Source organism: Nipponia nippon, unplaced genomic scaffold, assembly GCF_047370975.1.
Source record: "Nipponia nippon isolate SJK-2023a ecotype South Korea unplaced genomic scaffold, ASM4737097v1 scaffold_37, whole genome shotgun sequence".
NCBI classification, from domain to species: Eukaryota; Metazoa; Chordata; class Aves; order Pelecaniformes; family Threskiornithidae; genus Nipponia; species Nipponia nippon.
The window spans coordinates 2,972,706-3,000,451 of NW_028262355.1; the positions used below are offsets into that span (position 1 = coordinate 2,972,706).

The following is a 27,746-nucleotide window of genomic DNA, read 5'->3' on the forward strand; positions in this document are numbered from 1 at the left end:
TGCCTTATTAACATAATCCGGTGCCTGGTAACAGTTGAAGTTACTTACACCATTGCAAAGTATTGCAATCCAGAATGGTAGCCCTTAAATCAGTGGGTTTCTCTTGCAGTGACACAGAAGACATAGTAAAATTTGTATACAGCATAGTGGAAAACCAGACATCTTTCTTGTCTGCTAAAACCGTCATTTTGCGTTTTAGTCTCAACTATGGCACTTGTAACCTCAGAAATCTCTGAAGTTGTGTTGAAAACAAGATCGCAAGTCTTGAAAAAACAGTTGGTCTGAAAGCCAATCTTAAACGTGAGGAGGAGATAGGGAAGGGCTGACCCAAGATGTTCAGAAATACAAGGACTGGATATTTTCTTTGTTTCTGAGCTAGTTCATGTTTACTGTAAGAACTGTGTTACATTTATGCCATGTATCTTAAGTGCTCCTCTCATGCAGCAATGCAAATTCCTATTTTCTATTTCCTTTGATCTATTTGTATTGCTTCTTTTTTTAACTCAATAGGCAAATTCCATATATTGCAGTGTATGTCTTATTTATGTAGATAGTTTTTCTTGACTCAGGTATTACTGTAAAAGTATTGTTATATCTGTACGTAACTACTTCTTTAAGACTTGAAAACAACTATTCTAGGAGCATGATCTGACTATAGTTAGGGCCAGAAGCTATTCTTACATAAATTAGAGTTGCTCAGCATCTCTCATTATAAAGTTATTCTCAGTTACTTATGATTTGGGCACGATTTAACTCTTTTGGCTTTAGTGTTCCATGCCAGTATTTGCACTTTCAACCCGTGGTTTTTTGGCATGTTTCACTATAAACGATTCAGACATTTTTGAGAATAAAATTAGAGGATTAGAACATACACCTGCAGTAACAGTATTACTGCTTTTATTCAGAATTGCTAGTGCTTTTACATTTAGGATGCATGTACAGTAGTAGGCACAGCAGCAGGAAAGTATGAATTGGACTTCAGTTAAGGGGGAATGAAAAAAACAGTAACAGGGTATAGATAAAACCAGAAAAGGACTCGGGGAGAGGACGAGTGCCACACAAGGGCAGAGCTCAGCCCAGCTGCACAAAAAGTAATTGTTTGGTATGGCTAGACATAAACCACCAAGGCAGAGAAGACCTGGGTGAAAATAGAACAGAAAGGGATAGAAGGAAGCTCAGAAGGAGGTTATTTAAAGCTACAAAAAATAACCTAGAGTAATTCCTGAAGGTGTGAATGTTTCGTGTTGGCGAAATGCATGTCTCATTTTCCTGTAACGGGTAGCTACAAGAACATTTCTAACAGCCAGTTAGAACAGGTGGTGAAGGTCTGGAGTGGAGCTGTAACGCTCCCAATTCTGCTGGTGATTCGTGCTGAGATCACTGTGACTCCATGTTATGCTTTAATGCTTTTTGTTTGTTTTGAAACAAGAAATTAAGTTTCGAGTATTGTATTTAAAAGGCATTTAGAGAGTTGAGGACTAACATTTTACATGCTGACAAGTTAAGCTGGGATGGAATCTCCAGGTCAATCTCCAGTTGCCTGAAAGCATAGGAACCTCCTTCCCCCTACCCTCCGCTTCTTTCTTCTTGTCCTAGTGCAATGGAATACTAAAGGCAACCTCCTCCTTTACTACATGACTTCAGTTTGTTCTTAGAGCCTGTCAGTTGGTCCTGTGTGCTTTGCTTTTTAATAACATTTTAGTTTTTTAAATTACTGGCTTTTCTTTTAAGAGTTGTTAAATTGAAGAACACGTTCTACAGATCAGGTTGATATTTGCTGTAGAGCTAGCGGGTAGTCCCAAAAGCCACAGGATTTACAAAAGAACTTCATGCTGAAGTATTATACTGGAATATCAAATTTGTATTCTTATATTCTCAGAATCAAGAACGTATTGAATGGTTTTTTTGTTTCTGAGATTACCTGTAGGAAAACTAATTATATTTGGGATGGCTAGACACATCATCCAGGAGAGTTATAATAAGGGTCAGTAGATGAGATGATCAGAACACTGTCATGGTAAAGGGCAAGTCTTTAGATGTGAAAGAGACCTTGGCAGCGGATCCACGTTCAACAGTGTGGTAAGCCTGGGCTGCAGTCATCTTTGTTGGCCCGGAACCCTGCTGACTCGTTCCTGTGGGGTCCATGTTCATGTACGAAACTCAGACACGCAGCTGAAGCCCAGGTCTTCCTGAACTAGTCATCGTTTTGGTAGGCTCAGGTATCGCACCAGCATATGACACTGGCTCCAGAAATTGGGGAAGGAGGAGGTGGAAGAGTTCTTCCCTTCTTACTGTTTGTTTACTTGAAGTCTAGAAGTAAATCAGTGAGGAAGGGTCACTACCCAAGAGCTGCAGGGTGCTAGAGAACAGCTTGTTAGACACCTCTTAGCTATCCCCTGGTCTCGGGGACCCCGCCAGCCCTGCACACCTTTGCTTCTAAGGACTGTTAGCAATGTACCCCTAAGTTAGGGTGCTCGTAACCTGAGCATGGAGTAAGACGGGGCTTAACTCAGGCTCAACATAAAATATTAATATGTCCTAAACAATACAGTTGCCTGCCCTTTCCAGAGTTGACTTTTCTTGTCTTATTTACCAATGTGCCATGTCAAAATTTGTCAGTAAAAATGTTTCCTTCTTGGAAATCTCTAGTCACGTAGTTTGAAATGGGGATGCTCAACTAATATGTTAGGTAAGTAAAGCAAGAAATTAAACTTAACGTAAAGTACTTCTTGAGCCCTTTTTTCCTCCCTATTCAACAGCAATTTAAACTTAACCTACAAAGTCTCTTTCTTTTCTTTGTGAAAATATCTAGCCGCTGAAGAAAACTCTTTAGCTACGAACAGTGTCTGTTAGTGTTGTTGGCTAGTTTTCCTTCATGCTAGGCCTTGCCTTTACTTAATCATGTTTCTTTAAGTTAAAAATGCGATCTGATAATAGTATGACAAAGAAGTAAACGAAGACTTTTGATTCAGAGGGTCCTTGCATTTTGTCAATACACCTGTATACGTCTATGTTAGTTTTGTACTTTTTTTTTTCTCTTTTCTTGTAGTCTATGCATGGAACTTTGAAAAGTGTTGAGGGGCCACCAAACCTGGGGATAAATCTGCCTCTCAGTACTAAACCCACAACTCAGAACTCAGCCAGTCACAACAAAGAGGACACAAAATCTGTCAACGGAACAGAAAAGTTGGAGAAGAAATCTCCTTCTCCTATGAAGAAAGCAGAGCCTAAAAAAGTCGCTAATCCTGGCTGGACGTGTTGGGAGTGTGATAGGCTCTTCACTCAGAGAGACGTTTACATCTCTCACATGAGGAAAGAACATGGAAAGGTAAGTGAATAATATTCAATTACAAAAAAGTGAATTAAACCTGAAATATGAAGTCATTTTTTTCCAAATTCAGTTGTGTTTTTGCAAATAATTCCTTTAAGTTCCATCGTTATTCTTCTCTGCTCTTACGCCTATTTCGCCCTTCTCTCTTTGGCTGCTTAGTTTTTGTCGTTTTCTACATAGTTCTACTGAGAAAATCCACACACTCTTACTTAATTGTAGGCTTGTTCATCCAGTACCAAAATTTCTTCAAGATGGAAGGAGTGAAAGATGTTCCAATATTTCGTCCAAGTCATCTAATCTGATCCAGGTTCTCATTTCTTCCTTTGTGCCTTCTCAGTTCCCTCTCTCTCGAAAATTCATTAACTGTTGGACTCGAGGAATGGAGTCTTGTTTTATTGGTCCAATGAGTGCCAAACAGCATTTCATTTTAAAGGTAGACTCACTCTAAGGTCGAGCCATTGCTCTAATCTTACACTTGTAGGTTCAGCCAACAGGTCAGCTGAGTTGAACAAGTTGGATTTTGTATTTAAAGCAGCTGGATTTGAGATAGCTTGCTTACAATAGATTGAAACTGAAATATGGGGATGCTGTATTCTCCAGTCAGCAGAAAGACAGCTTGATGTCCTTGCTGTATCCCATAGCTTTTCCAATTGAATGAAATTAAAAAGGCTGGCAGGTAGGCAATAGTGAAACTGATCCTCGGATGGACCCTTCTTAGCTGCATTTGAGACAGAGCGTGGCCAGCTCCAGCCCCGTGCTGACACACAGCAGTCACCTGCTAGCCAGTCCCGTCCTCCGCTCTGTGCTAGCGAAACTGGTCTGATTCTTCCCTCAGCTGGGAAGCAGGGAATTAAACTAATGTACTGTGCTGATGTACGAGCAGAACTGGAAGGGATAACAGACTTATTTTGTCTAAGTGGAGAAGAATCATCTTTCGTGAAAATCTGTAGTTTTCAGGATGCTAATATGCTATAATAAATGATAGCACGTTTCCAGAGGTTTCTGTGTCCCTTCAAATTACAGTGCTTATCTCTAAAGCTGTTGAGCAAATTATTTTATTCTGTTTATAAACATTTTATGGAAAAGCTGAAAATGCCAGACTACTGAGTGTCATCTCTAATTTTCTTATGACAACTTCAAGCAAATAGCACCCAAGCCTGAGTGACAGGAGACTATTTCCATGTTTCTCCTTGCTTTCAGTAACTCCCACTCCGTTCTTTCAGCCTTCCTGCTGCGGAGTCCTGTAGCTATATTGCCAGTCTCCCTTGGAACACAACGCACAAAACCAAAGGATTATGATTCACAGAACTACATTTTCTTTTACCTGGTTCTCCTTTTACAGCTTAAGGGCATGAAAAGCAGACAAACAGCTGAGATCATGTGGTCTCCATTTGATTTCTCCGGTTGCTTTAAAAGACCATTTTTGCGTTTCTGTCCTTTGAGGTCACCGAGGAACTGTTAGTTGCTTCAGTTTCAAGCCTAGCAGGTATATTCCTGACACTTCTCCTCGGTAGTGTCTGTAAGGAAACCCCATAAAATGTGTTACAGTCCCTGTGGCATGCCTATGCACTGAATACTTGTTTCTGATCCTGTAACACTCATACAATCATAGTTTAATTTTCTGTCAAAATCAGTCTCTTTAGCAGCATACAAACTGTTGGTCCACACTGTTTTGCCTGCTAGTCCAAATACTAACGCATCAGTGCTTTTACCGGCAAGCAGAAATAAGTTTAAGACCAGGCGCATTTTACATTGATGCAATTCTTAAAAACAAAACAACACAACCTCCCTATGAAACTGTCACTTCAGAGTGATCCAGTCTGATCACATCTACAGCAAAGTGGCAGAAGGCGTGTAAAGTAAGGTTAGTAACACATTGATAATGCTTCTAAATATTAGTTTTACATATGTATCTTTCTATCTCTGATGTTTAATAAGAATGTGCAATGTTACCTCAAGAACAGCCCTTATTATGAAATATTATATAATTGTTGCACTCAAATACTGGCCTAAAGGCCTGTTTCATGGCTTACATTTATGTGCTGTTTTTTATCCCTATTCAAGCAGGTAACAGGGGAGGCATATATATATATTAAAGTGAATAGAGGACTCCATGTCTTTCAGAAATGGGTGATAAAGACCAGTTGCTACGCTCCTTCCAGACCTCTCAAAATTTTCAGTAATTGTTAGCTTTCAAAATGATTATATTAAAAAAATAAACTTTTATGGATACATTTTATTGTAGAGAGACTAGAAATGAGCATAAAATAACCAAGTATGTGATATGAGTCTAATAAATAAAGCAATTAATTCATAGTCTGTTTTTCTTAAGAATAATAGGTGTGGGTTAAATGCTCTAACATGATCTATGCAGAAAAAGTTGTTAAAAACTTTATTTAGGCAATTCATGAGCTACTCACAAAGTCCATTGTCATGTAAGGTATTTGAAGATAATTAGTTTCAAATTTCTAATTGCTGCTTTTGCAAGATCAGAATGAAAGTCTGGAGCTGTAACCCTTCTTAGCTGATCCCAGGCTGGATTATTCAGAGGTATTCATAGGAGAGGTATTGCCATTTATATCCTCTTTGGACAGATTCTTGAGTTTCCAGACCTTATTGGGAAACGTCTACACAGACAGACAGACAGACAGACTCACATTTTCTGTGTCCTCTTCCTGAGCTGGTTGAAGGTAAGCCAGCTGTAGGGTAGGAAAATTTGTAGCCACCTTGGTGTGACTCTCTGCCTGATCATAAAAGTGCTGTTTTAAAAAAAATAATAACTGTTATTAGCCCAGACAAAGGCTGGTTCTAACAAGTCTGTACCACTCCTGGCTTGAAACTGGATCGTGTATGTCTGCACTCGGCCAGGTAGGCATACGCTGAGCTTCCTAGGACTTGTGTGTAAGTGCGTTTCTATGAAAGGACAGATGTTTTCTAAGCAGGAATTGCTTTACCAGTTCCAACTTGCTGTGCATCTAATTGAACATCCTCTTTCTTCCTGTAAAGACAAGCTGCTGTACAACAGGTCCTGCTGCACCTAATTACAGAACTAATTTTTTAGTTCTTTTGGTTTTGGCTGCCACTGCAGAAACTAATGCATCCAAAGTCCTATTTGGGTCTCTATCAGGAATCATCCCAACAAATTTAGAATGAGTGTGGTGTCATGGATGGTTACCCCAGGTAGTGCCCCTGGTGCTCTGAGAGGAACTGGGTCCTACTGAGCACAGTCCTCCTGCTGCTTTTCTAAGTGCTTGACGCATCTGCACCGTTTGGTGTGGCCTCGGCAAAGATGCATGGGCTGCCTTGGTTGAGCTTGTATGTTTGTACAGCACGGTGCAGGGCTGTTTCCTGATAGAAGCCCTAATATGACTTTTGTTTTATTTTATTTTATTTTATAACTTCTTCCCAGAGCATTGCAGTCAGAAGCATATTGCAAAACCATACTGCAAAATGTATTGATTAATGCATTAGCTTTAATGAGTATGCACTGCGTGTAAACACTGTCAAGTTTTCACCTTTAACAATTTAAGAATGAAATATGTTGATTTCCTTTTACTTTAATTGGCCTTTAAACGTGAAAAGGAAGTCTAGGTTGAACAGTCCTGTGCCTCTAACAGCATTATGTTGGCTAGCCCCAATAAAATTACCATATCATGTTTCCTAATGGGCTGCTTCACATTTGCATGAACGACCTTTCAAAACTGCTTTTCTTTCATTCCCCCACGCTCCATGTGATTTTGGTCTTGATAGCAAAAGGTCTCTCATCTCACTGTAACAGCTCTTACTCCTTTAGCCGTACCAGTCATCACTTTTTTCCTGTGTACAAACCTTTCACCGTTCACTCCAAACTTTGCACTAAATGATAGTTTTCAGTAATGACATCACGTCTGCGGATCTCCACGGGCTTGTCTGTAGCTGTTCCTGAGCAATGTAGCCATCAGGGAGAATATGAACATCAACATGAAGTTCAGCACTCAGAGCACAAATATAAGATGGATGTTTTTCAGTTCCTTAAGCATTTCTGTATGGCTTGAGCTTTTTAGTATTTAGGATTGAGAATTCTTTATTTTTATTATTATCAATTAATGTTAGGCACCAGAGAAGGACTCGTGTCATGTTAAAATGTCCATGTGGATTATTGTGCATCTCCACTGTTTAGGAATTTGTTACTTCCTCAGAAGGTAAGAATAAGTAAGCCAAACCCTTTACATTATTCTGTGAAGAAAACCTTTGCTATTGAGTGCTTTGGAACACAGGGACAGATCTTGGGCGGTGTCGTGGTTTAACCCCAGCCAGCAGCTAAGCACCACCCAGCTGCTCGCTCACTCCCCCCGCAGTGGGACGGGGGAGAGAGTCGGAAGGGTAAAAGTGAGAAAACTCATGGGTTGACACAAAGACAGTTTAATAGGTAAAGCAAAAGCTGTGCACGCAAGCGAGGCAAACCAAGGAATTAATTCACTCCTTCCCATCAGCAGGCAGGTGTTCAGCCATCTCCAGGAAAGCAGGACTCCGTCACGTGTAATGGTTACTTGGGAAGACAAAACACCGTAATTCTGAACGTCCCCCCCTTCCTTCTTCTTCCCCCAGCTTTATATGCTGAGCATGATGTCATATGGTATGTAATATCCCTTGGGTCAGCTGGGGTCAGCTGTCCTGGCTGTGTCCCCTCCCAGCTTCTCGTGCCCCCCAGCCTGCTCGCTGGTGGGGTGAGAAGCAGAAAAGGCCTTGACTCTGTGGAAGCGCTGCTCAGCAGTAACGTTTAAAACATCCCTGTGCTATCAACACTGTTTCCAGCAGAAATCCAAAACATAGCCCCATGCTAGCTACTATGAAGAAAACTAACTCTATCCCAGCCAAAACCAGCCCAGGTGGATTCTCCAGAAGAGTCAAGCAGGGTCCAGTTTCAAGCATTGATCCAAGTCTTTCACTCGGTGGCCTCAGTTGGAATAGTAGAATAACATTATATTATTTGTTGTTTTCAGTTTACCAATAAATGCAGGAAAGAGAATGTTATTGACACTATGAAGGAAAACTATGATCACTGCTAGAGCAGGAAAAAGCAATCCAAGGAGCATGATTTTCCTTCTAGATACTTGACTGATTGTATGAAACTGTCCGTTCCCTCACTTGTACCTGACTAGCAGGCATGAGCCCTCCCTCTGACTGGAACGCTTGAAATCTGGGTCCACGCGATCTGGATTTCTTTTGAGAGGTTCCAATAAAATCCATTTATTTTTCAGACCCAGGACATCTTGATTCTGGCAGGAATCATTATACTGAATGATGAGTGTGCGATCCTGGCCCTGACTGGATTTTTGAAAAGTAAGCTGGAAGAGTAATCTGGAAAGGTCTTCAATTAGATGTGTTTGGTCAGTGTTTGGATTTAATTTCCAAAATGTTGTTTCGATGTCCTTGTTACTGCCAAAACAGCAAAAATCACAGATATGAGCTTGAACAGTCTAGTTACCTCTGAAAGGAAGCAGGAAATCTGATTGGGAATATTTGCATTTCCTTTCTGCAGCTACTCAGGTTGATAAGATGTGCCCTTTGAACTGAGTTCTGGGACTGATGGAATTTAAGGGACAAGACCGTGTCATTCATTCATTCTTGGGGCTTGTATAGTCCGCAGTTTTGGAGATTTTATGTCTTCAGATACTAGAGCTCCTGTGGGCATGTTCAGCTGGAATGACACAGATGGAGACCACTCCATCCTTTTCAGCTTCCTTCTTTCCTTGTCTTTCTCCTTCCGCTGTAATATAACTGTAATATAAAACCCACAGAATTTCCCAAACAGATGTCCCTCAAGTTGGCATCAGACCATACCTCTCATTTCTTCTTGACTTTTCTGAGCCCTGTTAGTGTGCCAGTGTCTGTGACGTTTTGCTTTGGTCCTTATTATGTGCTCTTCACCCCTCCTTGTAGGTGACTGATAAGCTTTCTCAGTCAGCAACTGCAGACATAGTTTGGTGATGGGAAGGGAAAGGCTACTCTATAGTGAAAGCAAATCTCTCACTGTACTGCCTTTACTGATCCAGAAATAATCCACTGATCTTCCTTGCTTCTTTCGTGGAAGAAATTCACTTCATCCACAGTCTGTGGCACCGGTTTACAACTGGTGATAATGTGTGTGTAACTCATCCTGGCCACACTGCTTTGAAAGAGGTCCAGGTCCTCTGACTTCTGCAGTGTTGCTGTAGGAGTGGTGTGTACTTGAAGATACAGTACCAGACACTGGTAAGTGATGTTCCTTTCCAGTTATTAAAAGTTCAACACGTGCACTAATTTTACTGAGCTTTTTTAATTAATGTATTATTCTTTTTTAAAGCAAATGAAGAAACATCCGTGTCGACAATGTGACAAATCTTTCAGTTCATCCCATAGTTTATGTCGTCACAATCGTATCAAGCACAAAGGCATTCGGAAGGTTTATACGTGCTCGTAAGTTCTACTTTTATTTATTTAGAAACAGAGTATAAACCAACAAAAAGCGTTGTTAGTTGAATTTCGTTTCTTGATTGTATGAAAGCCAGTGTCCCATTCATTCAACTGAATCAGGTATTTAGATACATAGACAGGCCAAACTATAGCAGGCTACTGAGAATGCACGTACATGAAGTCTGCTGTCTTTCAGGGGCTTTGGCAAGCAAATCTGAAACTTTACTGAGCTGAGAGTTTGCATGGCTGATAGTTCCACAGAGGTGAACTTGGTTTTCAGTAGTCTCTCAAATATACAACCCACTCTTCTAATCTACAAAAGCTAGTTTTTGTAGTATTTTTCTCATACATAAAACAGTGTGTGATGTCTAAAAATCCTTAGTGATGTTTATGTGGCTGGAGAGACGATACATAATTCAATAGAAAAATCCATGTCCATCAGGTAAGATATATAAAACAAACTTCCTGTTGTATCTCTTCATTCATAGTTTTGTATGTGGAACCATGCTTGAAGGTCTGAAAAGGAAGCTGCAAGCAGCAGCCATTCTCTGTGGCTGAGATCTTACCAGTCCCTTCTCTGCTGTACTATGATCGCTGCTTTGTTACGGAAAGCACAAGGCCCACAAGGCCCAGTGGTGTGGAAACTTGAGACTGCCGTGCATAGCGTAGCGTTCCCACAAAGTGCTTTATGACTTCCTCTCTCCCTGCGCCGTGGTTGCCTGACACAACCCATGCATCAGATTGTTTCTAATGGACCCTTAATTTGTACTTCAGCCTACATGAGCTGGCTAGCCTAGACGCTATTTCTCTCGGTATATGACAAGTAGCAAGTGCCTGGTTTTTGCATACCCTTTGAGCAGAAAGCTTATTGTGGTTCTCTGTTTTCATTTCAGAATGGCTACAGTACTGTCTTCTTTTTCTTCTTTTCTTTTTTCTTTTTTTTTTAATAAAGTTAAGTGAAGCAGCATTTAAAAAGTCAAAACCTTATGAGAGAGACTCGGAAAGAGATTATTACAGTTTAACTTCTCCCCTGCCGTTCTTGTTTGGCCATCCCTCCTCCAGACACCTGTACATATGTTACAACATTGGAGCTCAGGAGCTGCTCACTTCCCAAAAACACGAGAGGTTTAGAAGTGATGCAGCTGGTGCTGCGTGGGAGAACAAAGCACAGACTGTGAAAGACAAGTTTGTCCTTCTGGTTAGTTTGAGCTTGGAAAGGGAGCTGAAAAGGAATTACCAGTTCCAAGACGATAAAGTATTTGGATTTGAATGCAGAATTAAGTGTCATTTGGAGCTAGCATTCATCCTACATGAAAGGTGATCGCTTTCCGTATGGAATTTAAATTGAGGAGAACTTGAGAAAGTGTCTAATAGAATGTACCATTCGGTGATGTTAACAGAGGTCCAAGAAATAAACTCGGATGCTCCCAGGTTTTATTCTGACTCACACTTTGTGCCATTTTGGATATTATCTTCAGAGAACTTCTCATTTACTCTGAATATAAATTGCTCAAACATTTCTAGTTTTATTTTGTAATTATGCTCATTTTCTTATAATACTTACCTGTGCAATTGATTGGAAAAACATTGTCGCTGTCTTTAATAGATGGTACTCTAGTCTGGATTTATTTACTAGTCCTATTTATATTCTTCAGAATACTACGACTTTTGTTAAGCCTGACATTTGAATCTGTGCATGTCTGCTTTGTGTTTATGTAGGCACTGCCCAGATTCAAGACGTACTTTTACCAAGCGGTTGATGTTGGAAAAACATATTCAGTTGATGCATGGCATTAAAGACCCTGATGTGAAAGAAATGACTGAATCAACCAATATGGAAGAAAGGGAAGTAAAAGAAGACACAAAGGTAATGACTTAGAAGATTCATTGAGTCACTGAGAGTGAATTTTTTGTGGGTATACACGCAGAATCTTTAAATAGATGTAGGTATTTTGATCCCATAAAAGTCTGATCTTCTGTGAAGTAGAGCCCAAAAAATGTCTCAAAGGTTCCTGCAACAAATTCTGTCATGCTTGAACTAGAACATATTTTTGGAAAGACTTTCTCTTTGGTTTGATCACTGAATGATGGAGAATATAACTTACCCCTTAGCGGTTTGCTTGAAGAACACCTTCCAAATTCTCTGCAACCAAGTCCTCTCATAGCTGTAGAAAAGCTACAGGTGAGGCAGAAGCAATATGTGACCTTCTTCCAAATACCCAGCCTTGAGCTTATTTGGTATAAATTTTACAGTGAAACGGCTTTCAATCTGACGATTGAAATACAGCAGGATCTCTCGCTGTATTCAGCGTTGGTGCGGCCTCACCTGGAGTACTGTGTGCGGTGCTGGGCCCCACCATTTGAGAAGGACGTGAAGGTCCTCAAATGCCTCCAGAGGAGGGCAGCAAAGCTGGTGACAGGGCTGGAAGGCATGTCCTCTGAGGAGCAGCTGGGGTCCCTGGGCTTGTCTCGTTTGGAGAAGAGGAGCCTGAGGGGCGACCTCATGGCTCTCTGCAGGTTCCTGAGGAGGGGACGTGGAGAGGGAGGTGCTGAGCTCTTCTCCCTGGGATCCAGGGACGGGATGCGTGGGAATAGCTCAAAGCTGCGCCAGGGGAGGTTCATACTTGAAATTAGGAAGCATTTCTTTACCAAGAGGGTGGTGAAACCCTGGAAGAGGCTTCCTGGAGAGGTGGCCAGTGCTCCAAGCCTGTCAGTGTTCAATAGGCGTTCCGACAATGCCCTTAATAGCATGCTTTAACTTTTGTTCGGCCCTGAAGTGGTTGGGCAGTGGGACTAGATGGTCCTTGTAGGCCCCTTCAACTGAAATACTCTGTTCTATTCTATTCTATTCTATTGATGATGAGTGTTAGGAGGAAAGCAAAAAGAAGATGACAGCGCTGTCCAAAGACTTGTTACATGCAGAGATTAACAACATTTTTTAAATGTTTTGGGCTTTATATGATCAAGAGTTTCACCTGTGATGGCACGTCCAAAGCTGACAGCAGAGACACAAACGTATCTGTTTTGTAAAATGTACTATTGTCCTTTACATGACTCTCTTTCAGCCCAACATATTGTCTTTGTATTTGTTGAAAATATGGCAGCTATATACATTTGTCTTCATAAATGTCATGGAGTGTATCTGAGCTACATAGGATGCAGAGGATTCTTGAGGAATATTCATGTCAGAAGAATAACAAGGAGAATATAAAAAATTATCAGTTTAATTAGCTTAAAAAATTTGCACATGTTGATTTGTCCTTTGGCAACATGTTAGTTTGGTTACTAACAATCAGGAGATAATCTGTCAAGTCAAATTTCAGGCATGAAATAATATTAAGTAATTAAAATGGAGTTCCAGAAGGTAGTGCTGGAAAGTTCCTGAACTGATACTCTACATTCTGTACACAGTTGAAGTCTCGTTGGTGTGTGTACTTGGATGCAGTTACACTAGCAAATATTTATTCAAGTTTATACAGTATATTTAATACTATAGCTCTATCAGATCTGACAAAACAAATTTTATGTGCAATTTATAGTAAAGAAAACCCCTTGTTTTCCAACATGTAAAGCATGTATTTGCTTGTATTATTTGAAATACTGTATTTATCAAAGTTGTACTGGAATCTACCAAGGGAAAGTTTTTGAAGTTTGCAAGTCACAAATAATTATGAAAAGAACCGTGTATTTATGCTTACATGATACACCATGTATGGCTTTTTTTAGGTTCCTAGTCCAAAGCGTAAATTGGAAGAACCTGTACTGGAATTCAGGCCTCCACGAGGTGCAATCACTCAGCCATTGAAGAAGCTAAAGATAAATGTTTTTAAAGTTCACAAGTGTGCTGTTTGTGGCTTTACAACAGAAAATCTTCTCCAGTTTCATGAACATATTCCTCAGCATAAATCTGATGGCTCTTCATACCAGTGCAGGGAATGTGGACTCTGCTACACATCTCACGTGTCCCTCTCCAGACATCTCTTCATTGTACACAAGCTGAAGGAGCCTCAGCCAGTATCAAAACAAAATGGGTCTGGGGAGGATAATCAGCAAGAAAACAAACCCAGTCACGAGGATGAATCATCTGACAGTACAGCATCAGACCGAAGATGCAAAGTGTGTGCTAAGACTTTTGAAACTGAAGCGGCCTTAAACACTCACATGAGAACACATGGCATGGCCTTCATTAAGTCAAAAAGAATGAGTTCAGCTGAAAAGTGATCCGATTATTTGGGATGCAGAAATCCCTCTCCACATTGGAACACTAATGACGTTTTTGCTACAGAAAGTTCAAGGTATAATAGTGTTAACAGTACTGTTCAGGCTGTTGCAATATATTCTGCATAAAAGTGTCCCCTTCACCTCATTGTCTATACCCTCAAAACCATTGAAGCAGTATTTGAGTTGAAGAGAGTTTGTATATATTTAAACTAATAACTTTTGTACTCTTTGTTATGTGTTTGTATTGGTATCTAGTGGAAAATTTGGGTTTCTCTGTTTTGTTTCTGTTTTTTTCTAGTAAGTTTCTTTAAAACAGAGTTCTGAATGCTGGGGCAGTTCCTTCGGTTCTCTTAAACTGTTTCTTATTTGAATGCTTCTGGAAGAGAGTTTAGCTAATGGAAGTGCATCAGGAGGCGGTGCTTGGAGGGGAGTGGGGAGAGGAAGCAAGCTAAGGGCAGATTTTAAATTCTAAGAACTTGTGCTTCTACATGTCTAAGGAGCTTTTAAACTTTCTCTTAAAAATATATATATTAAAAAAAAAAAAAAAAAGAAGAAGAAAATGTACCACTGCATATGTAAAATGCAGTGCTGGTTTTAGGTGGCATCACCAGAACAGGTGCAGACCCCCTAAAATGATAAAGTACTTTTGAAAAGTCTAATTGCACAACTCTATGTATCATGAAGTGATTTTTTAGGCCATAAGGTGCTTGTGATCAAAGCTCAAATTGTTACAAAAGGGCTGGACTGCTCTGGATTTAACAAATAAGATGTAATTAGAGGAATAGGTTTATACTGATGATGTTTTTTGTCATGTAATTTATTAAACATTATATAGATGCGAGTACACGGCATTATGTATTTTCCTTTATTTCTGGTTATTGAAAGAAAATAGTTAACCCTTGCTACAGGGGTTGGTATTTCCCAGCTCTGTATGCTAACGCCAAATGTTCTGGTGCTCAGTGTTCCGTCCAACCACAACTGTCGAGAAGCTAACACACCAGCCTACGTAAGCATCGTTGGGGCTTTCAGCTTTAGCACAGACCGTATGAAGCTAGTTCAGCCATTTCAAACTTGTATCCAATATCACTAGTTACGCTTTCACGAAGTACAAAAAGGTACCATACTGTCCCTTTCATATATAGTTCTCTGTGAGAGTTATATTTTTGGTTTGTTTCTGCATTTTATACCTTGTATGTATCCCTAAAAAAAATTTTGTACTTTTTTTTAAAACAAATTGTGTATATATAGATAGCTGCATGATACACAGTAGTAATTGTTTGGTTCCTTAAAAGTCTTGCTGCTGTCAGATGTTACTATACACTATGTCCATTACAACTGTATTAAACACATTTCATATGTAAATAAATGTGGAGCATTTTGCCCCTAAAGATTTGTGAGATTCGGTTATTTATCATTAAATTTTAACAGTTTTAAAAATGGAAGTGTTTGAAAAAATATGGATCCTTCTCAGCCACCTCTGTAAAACTTCTTAATCACTCTGGAAATCGTGTATCGGATACATTAGCTCTGCTTTCTCTCTTCATCCTCATTCTTAATTTGGTTCGTCGGTAAATGCTTGTTATCCCATCTATATTACGCGCATATTGAGTGGTTATGAGGTACTTCTCCATCCTAAAACATACAGCTGGTGTCGCAGGATCTTAGTGTGTAACGTACACTGGCCATCACTGCCCTTTCCATTAAGTGTATACCTCTTTAACACTTGTTTGTTGATGTGCACTGTCAACTGTACAACAAATGAGTTATCACTATGCAGAATGGTGTTTTGTATACAGTGAACAGATAATAAAAGTTAAATTTTCACAGCCATTATTAATACTTTTGTTTATTTTCCCTTTTCACTGTCTCGCACCTGCAAGGGATGCTGTGAACCAGTAACTTACGTCCTTGCTGCTGCTGCCAAGAGGCAAAACGCTAAAAGTTGCTGACACGTCACCTGAAAGCTGTTGGGCACGCCGTGAAATCCCCGCGTGGTCACAGCCCGCTTCCCAGGCCAGACACGCACAGCGCAGGGTCCCACGGGGCCTGTGCCCCGCGACTGGCACCGCGCGTCCCCGCGGGAGCTCGGTTTGCCACCGCCAGCCAGGGGAGCTCAGCTGCTTGGCGCTAGGCTCTGTTCAGTTTTAACGGGAAGATCGATTTAACGTTCCTTCTAGTCATCTCTTGAAAGGTTTAAGGGATAGTGGGTCTTGAACTGCCCCATAATCTCGAGACGCAGTTCTGCGTCAGAGCTTATACACGCTTGGGCTCGGCAGCAAAGCGTAACTTTTCCTCCAGGTAAATGGTTCCTTTTGAGAGGTGGAAATGCACTCGCCGCAGGGCAGGGGGAGGAGCCCTTCTGAGGACCATGGCTTTTTCCAAGTACCAGACCTGGGAAAAAAAGAAGAAAAAAAAGCTGTAGTGGGACAATGGATATCATAATGTTTCTCACCTAGTATTTCTTGCCCGGTCCTCCAGCTCCTCCAGATGTCGGGGATTTTCCTTCTGTATCTTCTGAGTAATTTGAGATTCCCAGATGTTAGCAATGAAAAAGGTCTGTTGGGTCTCTCTCGCTTTCCAGGGCAGATTTCCAGTGCCCAAGCATTACTCCAGGAGCGATGCTTCTGCCGGTTCCCTTTTGAGATTCTTCTGCTTGGAAGTTGGCCTTGTCCAAGCAGAGATTTCCTGGTAATGACCAGCCTGTTTGTTTATTGCTGTTTCACTTGATCTTGGGCAAAGCAAGTTGCACATTTTCTTTGGCTGACCCTTTCAGAAATCATGGCTCCTTTGCTGCTCAGAACCCCTCGGTGTAAGTTTGTTGCAGTCCTAAGTGTGCTGGTCTCCTCTCCCTGCCCATCCAGCTGTCGGGGGACACGTGTGCTTATCAGACGGAAAAGCAAAAGCAAGTAGTGGCCCCAAACACAGCACAGGGATGCTGGAAGTGTAGCGCCTTATTAATGAACTCACTTTGTGCTGAGTGGGAGGGTGGGCAGTCGCCTGCCCTCTCTGGATCCAGCAGCTGGGTCAGTGACGGTTTCGCTTGCTCTGCTGGGGGAGAGGCTGAGCAGGGCGTAACGCAGGGGGTAACGCCACCATCCGTGCTGCAAGGCACGTGTTTCAAACAGAAGGGATTTTAAGGGACAACATGGTGCAATATAGCCAGCAAGGGTGGCACAGAGAAGGGAAAGTGTAAGAGAAGTTTTCTATGCATTTGCATACCAATGAACCAGCAGCAAGCAGCTGGGCACAGCTACAGCACACGGGGAACCCAAGGAGAGCTGCTGGAGAGCTACGGTAAAGGCAACAAAAAGAAATGAACCTGTGGCCTCTCCTCCTCTTCCATCCCGGCTGCTTGGTTGCGCAGGCTGAAAAGGGAGTAGCTATAACCTTAAAAGCACCGATTGGCTTCCAGGGCTTCTGCTGGGGCACAGCCTGAGCAATGACATTCACAGCGGCTGTTTGAATTAAAGCAACTTCAGCACGGTTTCTGTTTGCTGAGTGCAGGGTGTTCCCCTCAAGAGCGGGAAGCAAGCCCTGAATTACAAATTCTCTGGAGAGTGCTCCCAAAATGGGGGAATGGGAGGAAGCACAGCAGCAACAGGAAGGCAAATCTCCTTCGCAGCAGGACCCGCATCAAGGGCAGCTTGTTATACCTGGTCCTCTGCGGCAAGCAAAGCCAAACCACCAGGCCCAGCTGCAGCCGCCCCGGCACGGAGACCAGGCAGGGCTAAGCAACGAGCAGACAGGGCTGGGAGACCCGGGGAGGCCAACACTGATGCAGTGGCCTCCCGCTGTCGGGAGCCTCCCGATTCCAAGCATGCTCAAGGCACCGAGGCTCCTTCGCCGTTGCAAATATCCCAGGGACCCCTGGAAGACAGGGCACCCTCCGATCTGCACTCCGTGTGTGGAGCTACGACTCCGTCAGGCCTTCCTAAGGGGAAGAGGAGTTCCTGAAGACCAGGAGGTGAACAGCACATTGTAAAGCAACGTGAGACACCAGTGAAAAGGCAAAAATCTCAGTTTGCATGCCTAGGGGAATTATTTCCTCTGGTAAACTATAAAGAAAATATTTAAGTGTATTTTTACATGAGATCTGACATTTGAATTGTTTGCTTTTAATTAATGTTGTGACACTGACAGTCAATTGCAATTATGACATTAATACTTCTCTTTTCTACACCTTCTTTCCTCTGAGGATTTAACAGTAATGGATTAAACTTCATAAAACCTCTCCGTGAGGTAGGAAAGGGATCATTTAGCCTCCACTGTTTGGCAGCCACTCTTTTGGTTGAACACAGAGGTACGTAACATTGCACATCAACCCGAGCAAGCGGATTAGAACAGAAATAGTAATTAAGGCTTCGGGGAGCATTTAGGCAGGCAGAACAAAGTTAGTGTCAGGTCTGGGGTTAACGTGTGGCTGCTTCTCTCTGTTCACCCTGTGCAAAGGCAGGGATTTCTGATCTCCATGGAGGCAGCGCCTGACAGGATATATGTGTGTATATATCTCCTCCCATTTTGCGCCTTCCCATTCAATCCCGTCTGCTCTTCAGCGAGGCAGGGAGTTCACTGAGCCCTCTTCCCAAGTGTCCAGCTACAGAGGAACTGCCTGACCAGGACTGCAACCACCCGTTCGGGAACGGAGCGACTGTCAACCGGAGCTGCGCCCCTCAGCGCCACAGCCGGTCCCACCTCGCCCCTTCAGATTCAGCTGCTGAAGCAATGGCTCCCAGCCTGTCCCGATGGCGCCGGGCAGTGCCTGCAGCCGGGCCGAGCGGGCCGGGGGCGGCGGGTGGCGGGGCCCGGCCGGGCAAAGGAAGGCACGCCTGGCTGGAGGGCAACAGCCGGCGCCTGCCCTGGCCCAGAGGCAGCCATCAGCACAGCCCCTGCACGGGAAGGCTTGGACCCATCTGCCAGCACAGCCTAAATAAAACTAACTTTTCACCTGCTAATATTGGTTAACACTGGCAGGGCTAAATGGTCAAACATGCTCCCCCCTCAGACTCCTTTAGCTGACTGAAGTGCGCTTTAGTGTTTAAAAGCAAAGCTTTCAAGGGTGGCTGAGCTCTCCTCAGCTGTTGCATTTCACAGCGTACAGACGCTTTGCTGACAGGTTTGTAAGGGCTGGCCGTGGTGCGGCGGGTGCCAGGCGCCGCGCCGGGGCGGGTGCACGGTCACCCCGGAGCAGTGCCTGGCTGCCACGCCACCCGGCTCGGCTTGTCCTCAGCGCCATGCATGCGTGAGGTCTTTGGGAAGCGGCACGGAGCGGCACGGAAACAAGTCAGTGAGGCTGTAGTACACATGGGAAAAAAAAAAACCACAAACCACTCAGGAAAGTTTTGAATGCATCTTCATGGGGACACTCGCTTGCTTATCAGTGGGAAAGTAAACAGAAAATGACAGCATGGGAGTTTACAATAGCCCAGCAAGGCAGCATGGAGCCGGCCCTTCACATTGTGCATAGGGCCATACTGAGACGCTTTCCAAACCGTTCAATTTGCCAGCAACAAAAATGCCCTTGAGAAAGGCTGCGAGACCAGCGGGAAGGAACAATGAGCACGGGGAAGCGGGACACCGGGTCAGCCAGGGCCGCCTCGTGCCGTGCAATCAACCCCCCAGGAAGCAGAACGCTCTGCTCTGGTAAAAGCAAGCTGGCGCGGCAGGCCCCGGCTGCGCACCCCTCCTGCTGAGCCCGACTGCTGGGCGTTCGGACCGACGGAGCCAAGGGGACTCGGCAGACCGGCTGCATGTGGCAGGCGCAGCCAGCTGCCACTGGGACAGCTGCCCAGTGCCGAGGGTCAAGTGCCCGGGCCCGGCGGTGTGTGCCGTGCCAGTGCGAGCCCTGGCCACCGCTGGGACTCTGCGCCTCATGGTGCCGTGGACGTGGTGGTGCGGGGATGGTGCGCAGAGGAGATGATGTGTGCAGGCAGGCGGTGGTTTCTCTCTCCGGCTGCCCGGCTTGCCCAGGCCGTCTGCCTGCGCCCAGAGGGAGCAGCCCTCAAGGGTTCGAACGAGGACCAGCCCTCAAGGGTCTCAAACGAGGTTGGTTGGGCTGTTGGCGCTGCTTCGTCATTCAACTGAAATAAGACTTGATTTAGTCGTAAGAATACAAGGAGAGCAAAGCGCTTCAGCGACAAGGGGTGTGTACGCAGGCATCTGGAAGTGATGATACTTTTATTCGGCGGAGGGCAGTCTTGAATTAATCCCAGAGGTGTCTGGGTTGAGGGCTGTGCTGTTCATGAACAGTTTGAAAAAGGGAGTCACAAGTCACGAGGTTGCTAATGACACTAAGCTATGCAGGGTAGTAAAAATGAAAAATGTTCACAAAGCACTGCAAAAGGATGTTGCAGGACTGAAAAAGGTGAAAAAATGGCAGAGGAGAGTCAATGTGGAAAAAGGCGACATGATTCAGAAGTGAAACAACGGGACTGAGTTTACACACCAAATGACAGACCCAAACCAGCTGTTGCTAATCAGGAAAGAAGACTTCGAGTGGCAATTACTAGTGCTATGAAGTTGTCAGCCTGGCACACAGTAGTGATTAAAAAAGCAAACGGATTAGTAAGACAGGAATACAAAAATAAATAGAAAGCATAGTTATGCCACTAAATAAAGCCATGAACACCTGCATAGGGAATACCTTAAGCAGCTGGAGTTCCCCACCAGCACCTCAAAAGACAAAGCAGGCCTGGGACGGGCACGTGGAAGGACAGGTACCAGAAGGACTTCTGCACAGGGACTGCCAAAACAGGGTATGGCTCATCAGCCAGAGTAAGGGATGGCCCAAGCAGATATGCCAGAGCCAAAGTCACGGTGATGATGAACAGGGAGTGACTGCTCCCTGCGTGAGAAATGGGGGCATCCACGTGAGATGGAGAGTTCAGAAGTGCGTCTTCATCAAACACATAGTTAAGGTGGGGAACTCTCTGCAACGGGATGTTACAGATCCTAAAAGCTTACATGAATCAAAAAGTGATTATACAAATTTATGGAAGAAATATCCACTCAGGGCTCTCTAAAGACAAAACGAGCTTCTCTGGCTTGGGAACTCCCTGTTCTTACAGCCCCTTCCAAGCATCCAGTGGTTTTGGCTTTGTCAGAGACAGGCCTTGAGCTAGACAAACCTTTGGTCTGATCTGAGCAGGCTGGCTTTAGATTCTTTCTTATCCAAGTTGCAGCTTTTTCTGGCAAGCTGAGATCCGCAAGTCGTCTTCCCATTGTGACGCCCCGACAGCCCTTACGCCGCGGCCAGGAGGTGCCTGCCCCTGCACTCCTGAGCTGTCTGTCCGCTCTCCACCCCATAGCCATGCTTGTGGTGCAATGCCGGGCCCTCACCAGTCCCATTTCTGCCTCTCCCATGCAGTATGGGTTCTCAGCGTGGCATCCACTGTTCCCATCTAGTATGCCACAGGGGTGTCTGCAGCCCCAATCCTTCACGCTCCCCCCGGAATAACAGTACACGCGGGGGCTATACACCTTGCTGTGCCTCTACACCTTGCTGTGCCTCTACACTCAGCTAGAAATATGTCTAATTAAATGAATGCATATGTGTTGTCCAGTGCATGGCCCCTTTAACGACTCCCATGTATCTCTGCGTCCTTTGTCCATGGGGTTATGGGCATGATGCATGTATGTACTGCCCACCCCTGCATGGTGCCCCTGGGTACTTGCCCCCCTGGTAACCCCTGGTGGTCAGGGGGCTGCCCTTGCCTTGCTCAGGGAGGTATTCAGCCCTGTCTTGGCCGGCCGCCTTGCAGAGGTAGGTACAGCAGAAGTTGAATCTGGCTGACCACAATTGCTGTACTTCTAGACTTGGCTGGTTTTTTAATTTCTGGAGGGCATTTGCAGATGCACAACTTGACCTGCCAAAGGCCCAAACGTTCTCAGTTCTTAACCTCTGTGCATCTGTGGGGAATTCAGTGCAGCAGGCCTATTTAGTTTTAAAAGGATTTTTATATAACTCTGACCTTTTCATTCTGTTAATATTACCTTTCTCAGTACACCCAGCATACACACGCAGCTGCCAGGCCAATAATGGGACACAGAAAAAACTATTTTATTTTAAAACCTTTCTCAAATATTAGGGCAGTTCAGGAGTCAATTCTTTCTATTTGAATTTCAGATTATTACTAAAAGGTTACCTGTCTAGGCTCCCGGAAGGATGAAGGGTGGGTAATGGAGTGAAAAGAGAAATAAGTACAGAACATGGCAAACATAGCAGGCACAAGCGTACCCGACCTACATCCCTGGGCTTCGCGTACAAACCGGGTTCTGTAGCCAGAGGTGGCTGCAGAAGGAGCGTGAAAGAAGCAGCACTTCTTGTCTCCTCCCTGAGCACTTCTTCCCTTTGAAAAAAATTGTATTTCTCCTCAACAGTGACCGTACAAAAGTTGGTTTTAGTGTTACTTCTTTCACAGCTGGAACAAAGATAGCTTTCCTCCCTGGGGGCCAGATGGTCCGTTTGAGAGCGTCGCGGTGAGACACCTTGCAGCGCGGCGCGGTGGAAACGCCGAGGGGAGGACCGTGTGGGCTGCCAGCAGGACAGGGCCACCTTGTCCTCACAGGACAGCCCTGCACTGCAGAAGATGCCGGGCCGCGGCAAGCCCTCCAGCAAGCCGCGCAGGGACCCAGCACAGACCTCAGGTGCACTGCTGTGCACCATGCCACGGCGCAAAGTCCTAGCTGGACCTCCATTGAGCGAGGTGGCCCTGCGCCGCCTCGACACGGGTGGCTGCAACCTGCCCGTTGGTGCAATCTTTGGGGTCAGCAGCGAGACTGAGTCCTGGCAGATCTTGACACAAGCGGAGATCCCCATCTCCACTGAAAACATCATCCGGGATGACCGATGCCAGGCAGGGGCGAGAGCAGAGCCACGTGCTGAAGCACCGTGCTCTCCTCCACTGCTATAGCGTGTTTTGAGAACTCCTGGTAAAGCAAGGCATTGGAAATTACCCAAATTCATCTGGAAAATGAACTGGAGGCACTGCAGTTTTCTTCTCTGACCCCCTGGTTTCTACTTTGAAAGCAAAAAATGTATTTGGAGCAGTAATGTGATTATTAGCAAAATAATCTGAGCATTGTATCCTTCACAGATGGGTCCCCTAATGTGATTTGGCAGAAGCCTTTATCCAGTTTGTTTATTTTATATTCTCAAATTCTGCTATTTTGTATTCAATATTCTAATATGATGGCGGGTATATGGATGCACGGCATTATAAGGATTGCTCTCTCTGAGTCCGTCCACCACTTGGCTAACATTGCCATAGCTCTGTGTGCCTGCTTAATATTGAAGGTCAAGTACGACAATATTTCCTGGTTTAAGTGACTGTCACTTTCTCAGTTAAAATGCAGAGCGGTCCTCGATGAACGCAATCAGGCTGTAATTGGAGGAGCTACTGTCTCAAAATATCACTTGGTCATTACATTTCCATACTGGTGCTGTTAGCAAAATGAGCAGAGCCCTTTATATGCAGAGAAACGCCTCTTCATCGCGCAGCACCAGCATTGCTCCGGACGGTTTACCTCACTGAGACGTTTCCCACACATGATGTGCTCCACTCATGTAATGGCAAGCACTTTCCAAATGCTCATAAAAGTCAAGGCACGAGCATCAAATAGCAGACTCTATGGCCAGAGGCCAAATTCATCTCCATTTAACTCAGATCGGGGGCCAGATCGTCTCACATGGTGCTATGATTGAGGCCTTCAAGTACCATCGCACATATAATTTCTTTTTTGTTTTCCTAGGCAGCATTTTAGCCTCCGTTCTTCAGTGCAGGTTAAGCAAATAGTTAACGAATATTATTATCAGCCAGCTCGGTTGCTGGTGCAACACTGCTGATCTTCCCAGATAATACAGTTACAGAAGAGAGAAGAGATCATGGAAAAGTCACAAATAGTCCAAGACATTGAGGTGACAAGAAATTAAGAGCTGCAGATAAACTTTGGGGGAAAAAAAAAAAATCAGAACTGTTTAGGAATTAAAATGCATTGGGAAGGCACAGAAGCGACATGACCTTTCTTTCCTCCATAGAGAAATTACTGTCAGCCTCTAAGCTTTCCAGCACTTTACAGCTGTGGCCCTCCGAACAGAGCCATACCTAAATATGGAAGCGGACAGAGGTTTTTAAGGTGCTCCTGCCCTTCCTCCTCATCTTCACCCCTGCCATCCCACGTTCACCTCACCTGGGTTAAGGCCGAGGGAGCTGGTTTTATGAAAGCTCCCAGACCCTTCCACAAGCGGTTTCACTTAGGCCAGGACATTTTCTAAAGATGTTAGATTCAGCTGTGCCAAAAGTGAACCGACCACAGGCCAAGGAGGCAGTAGCAGAGCTCTTGATTTAACCACGGATCACATCTGTCTCCTTGCATCTGTATGGAGTCACTCCCGGGATCTGGGGGAGAGGACGGTAAACACCTCGCAGCAAACACACACACCACGTCCCTCTTAGAAAGACGACATGGGCACATCAATGCCTGTGTGCATGGCCAAAAGCACCCAAGAAACATTAACCTTTATAGGTAATGCTGACTACAACCCCCAAGACAATCTATTTTCCTGCTTCACAGGAGATTCGTCAGGTATTAATATCAATACTGTGATTAATAAAAAAGTAGTAGTCTGAGCTTGCACTCGAATAAGTGCCTGGTGTTTCATTCAGCGTTGCTCTGCAGAGTCCCTCCTGCTGTCAGCCGCAGTGGCAGGCGCTCCCTGGAGCTGCATCTGCGCCAGCGCTTTGGGCAACGTGGTCACGTCTCGCCATGCGCCGCAGCCCTGGGGACGGGGCAGAGGCGGCTCCAGGCTGCCTGGCGGCACAGGCAGCGTTGGGCGTTGCCTTCCTGGCTGAGCCACAGGGCGGGTGAGCTGCCACGGGAAAGGTGGGAGCTGGAGGGGGCACAAAAGAGCACTGGGACACCGGTTGCTGCTGCTGGAAGATGGGGGCACAGAGTACTGCTGAAAACTACTGCTGTCCCCAAAACACCTGCCCTCACCCCCACCCTGCCCCGCCTGGCAGTTGCTGCCCTTGGCCCTTCTGAAGCCAGTGCTGACAGGAGGACAGCAACCACTTGCAGGGCAAGCGGAGACAGCGAGGGGGTCTAAACCCCAAACACTGCCAGCACCGGAGCCCCAGGGGCACCGCCAAGCTGGTGGCAGGAGGCGAAGAGGCGGAAGGCGGCAGCGGTGCTTTCTGGTTAGCTCCTGCAGTGTTGTGGCTGTCCCGAACGTACCCCAGGTGCTGTGGGTCTCTTCAGGTAGCTTAAGGAGGAGGAGATGGGTCGTTCCCCACTTACAAAGGAGAGCAGACCCATAGAAAGATGACAAATCATGGACTTGAAAGACTCATTTAGGCAACTTTAGGAAGTTGTCAGATATTTCCAAGAGTCCGGTTTTGCTGTGATCACAAGCCCATCAGGCATGACACAGAAGCACTCCACCGCACAGGAAAAGCAAGCAGAGTAGCGCACAAGGGAATCAGCATGCGGCCTCCCATAACTCACCTTCCACCCTAAGGAGGACTGTATTAGAGCAACACAGGAGCCCTGAAGCTGATGAAAGACCTTCTCTTGACTTAGCATCAGGCCCCCTATAAATGCCATGTGGATTGTAATTTCACTGGGAGGTGACAGGACGGCGGAGTTGGACATTTGGCAGTCACGGCTCAGTGCCGTGCCGTGCCTGCTGGAAGCCTCCGTCTCTCCATTGACCTCCGGGCTGTGAGGCTGTGCAGCTGGGCGTGTGGGGCCCTGTGTCGCGGGGACAGCTGAAGGGACAGACAGGTTTGGCAGAAGTGTTCTGCAGGAAGCCTTCTGGTGCAGACAATGGTGGTGCTGCCGGGGGCATCGCTTCTGTGCTGTCTCCTGACGTAGTGCAGCGTTGAGAATCCGATTATGCCCGTGACACTGCATCTGTGGGCTGGTACAAGGCATGACAAGGGGCGAGAACAAAATAAGTGACAATTAAGCCTGTCACTAGAGCTGAGAACCTCTGGGAAGGAGGCTGGGTGAAACCTTCCTGAGGCCGGTGAACTTTACGGACACTCCCCGCTCACGAAGAATGCAGAGAGCATTTCAGATCATTTCAGATTCAGGCTAAGCTGGTTTGACGCAAAAGCTTTAGCAGTGTACATAGGGAAAAGCAACAAAAAATCCCATAAGCCATCTCAGTGTTCTCCCCTCCCCCAGAAAAAAGCAAAACCTAATACATCGCACACGTTTTCAGTTCACCAAGAGATTGTTCTCGAATAAGGATTAAATATTTCCTTTTGTTAGGTTTTTTTTTTTACAACCTTTTTACCTTCCCCTCATTTACTCTTGGGCAGTTTTAAAGAGTAAACGTTTTATTCACTTGGAAAAGCCTAAAAATTTTTTTCAAGTTGTTTCTGATTTTTTTTCCTGTTCCTTGGGGGAAGGGGAAGGAAAAGACAACATTATTTGCCAAATTCAATTGAATGTTCACACAGTTTGATCCCTCCCTCTCCTACGCCTCTTCCCCCAGAAAAAGAAAAGATTTTCAGAAATAAACTGGTCCCTGAAACAAATCTACTCACCTGTCATCGGGTTAGCTATCCAGACACTGGGCTGCAGAGCAGACTAAAAATGGTGACTCATACATTTAGAAATACAGCCATGCAAAGTGACATTCTGGTTGAAAACTCTGCCTAAGAATAGATCCTTGCCAGCTACCAAGACAGATAATAAGATTCGCGAGAGAAGTTACACAAGACAAAAGCCTTGCATGCGCTAAAGCAGTGGTCTCCAAAGTGGGGTGTGCACAGCCGCTGGGGTGCAGGAAGAAAATATTTTTTGTACCATTAAAAAATAAAATAAAATAAAATAAATAAAATAAAATAAACAAAACAAAATAAAATAAAATAAAATAAAATAAAATAAAATAAAATATTTTTAAAAAATATTTATTTCACCTTTCTCTCATCCTTTTTTAATTTTTTTTGCACATGTTTTAGAATGTGCGTAATATATTAGTACAGTAGTACATTTATGTAATCTATGAATAAATAAATATGCAGATATTGGGGGTGCATGCTCAGAAATTTGTTACTGATAGGGGTGTGTGATACGTTTGGAGACCGCTGTTCTAAAGAAGCATCTGTCTGCTGGCACTATAGCATGAGACAAGAAAACTTTTCCTGCGGACAATGGCAAGCCTGTTTCTGCAGAAAATGCTCGCAGGTGAGGGGCCGTGGCAGCCGTGCAGGGGGGCACCAGAAACCCTTTCTGTTGGCAGCCCCAGGAGCCACGGCAAGGCAGGACCCGTGCCGAGGGCAAAAGCCATCCCACCTCCCGGACAGTGCCGGACCCCGCTTTGGGAATCGCCCCCAGAAGGCCTTAGACATTGGCACTGCTCTCGGCATATTCTGGGTAAGGAAATGGCGCTTTTAAGGGTGCTGAGAAAAGACGGAGACCCCTGCCCTGGCTGCAGACAGCAGATGTAGGCAGCAGCCCCTTCCTCAGCCACTGCGCCGGGGAAGGTGCCATCTGCCGTAGCCAGCTCCAGAGGGGAGAGGAGGGGAGCTCTCAAAGGCTATTTACGAAGGAGTCCTTGCTGAGATGCTTTAAATTACAAAACTCTTGCTGTCCAGCTAACACCCTTAAAGCAAAGAAAGGAATTTTATTGAGATAAAGGGCAGATAAACTTGAATACAATGCAAAACCAAAATAAGACACAACGGCAAAATTAGAATGCCCCTTGGAGGCATGCACTGAAAACAATAGATAAATCAGAGCCGTCACAGAGCCG

At 44.7% G+C, this 27,746-nt stretch overlaps 1 protein-coding gene across 18 annotated transcripts in view; it reads left to right on the forward strand.

Annotated features, from left to right (window-relative positions):
• Positions 1-15,813, forward strand: part of ZNF532 (zinc finger protein 532) — a 52,543-nt gene extending 36,730 nt beyond the window's left edge. For 16 of the 18 annotated variants that reach the window (XM_087772751.1, XM_087772748.1, XM_087772749.1 and 13 more), the window contains 4 exons: positions 3,050-3,328; positions 9,657-9,769; positions 11,486-11,633; positions 13,493-15,813. In XM_087772751.1, the coding sequence (XP_087628877.1) occupies positions 3,050-3,328; positions 9,657-9,769; positions 11,486-11,633; positions 13,493-13,987 (1,035 nt within the window). In that variant the 3' untranslated portion in view covers positions 13,988-15,813. Of the gene's footprint in view, positions 1-3,049; positions 3,329-8,571; positions 9,547-9,656; positions 9,770-11,485; positions 11,634-13,492 lie in introns of those variants that run through there. The other 2 variants (XM_087772763.1, XM_087772762.1) reach the window with 2 other exon arrangements.
• The last annotated feature ends 11,933 nt before the right edge of the window (positions 15,814-27,746 follow it).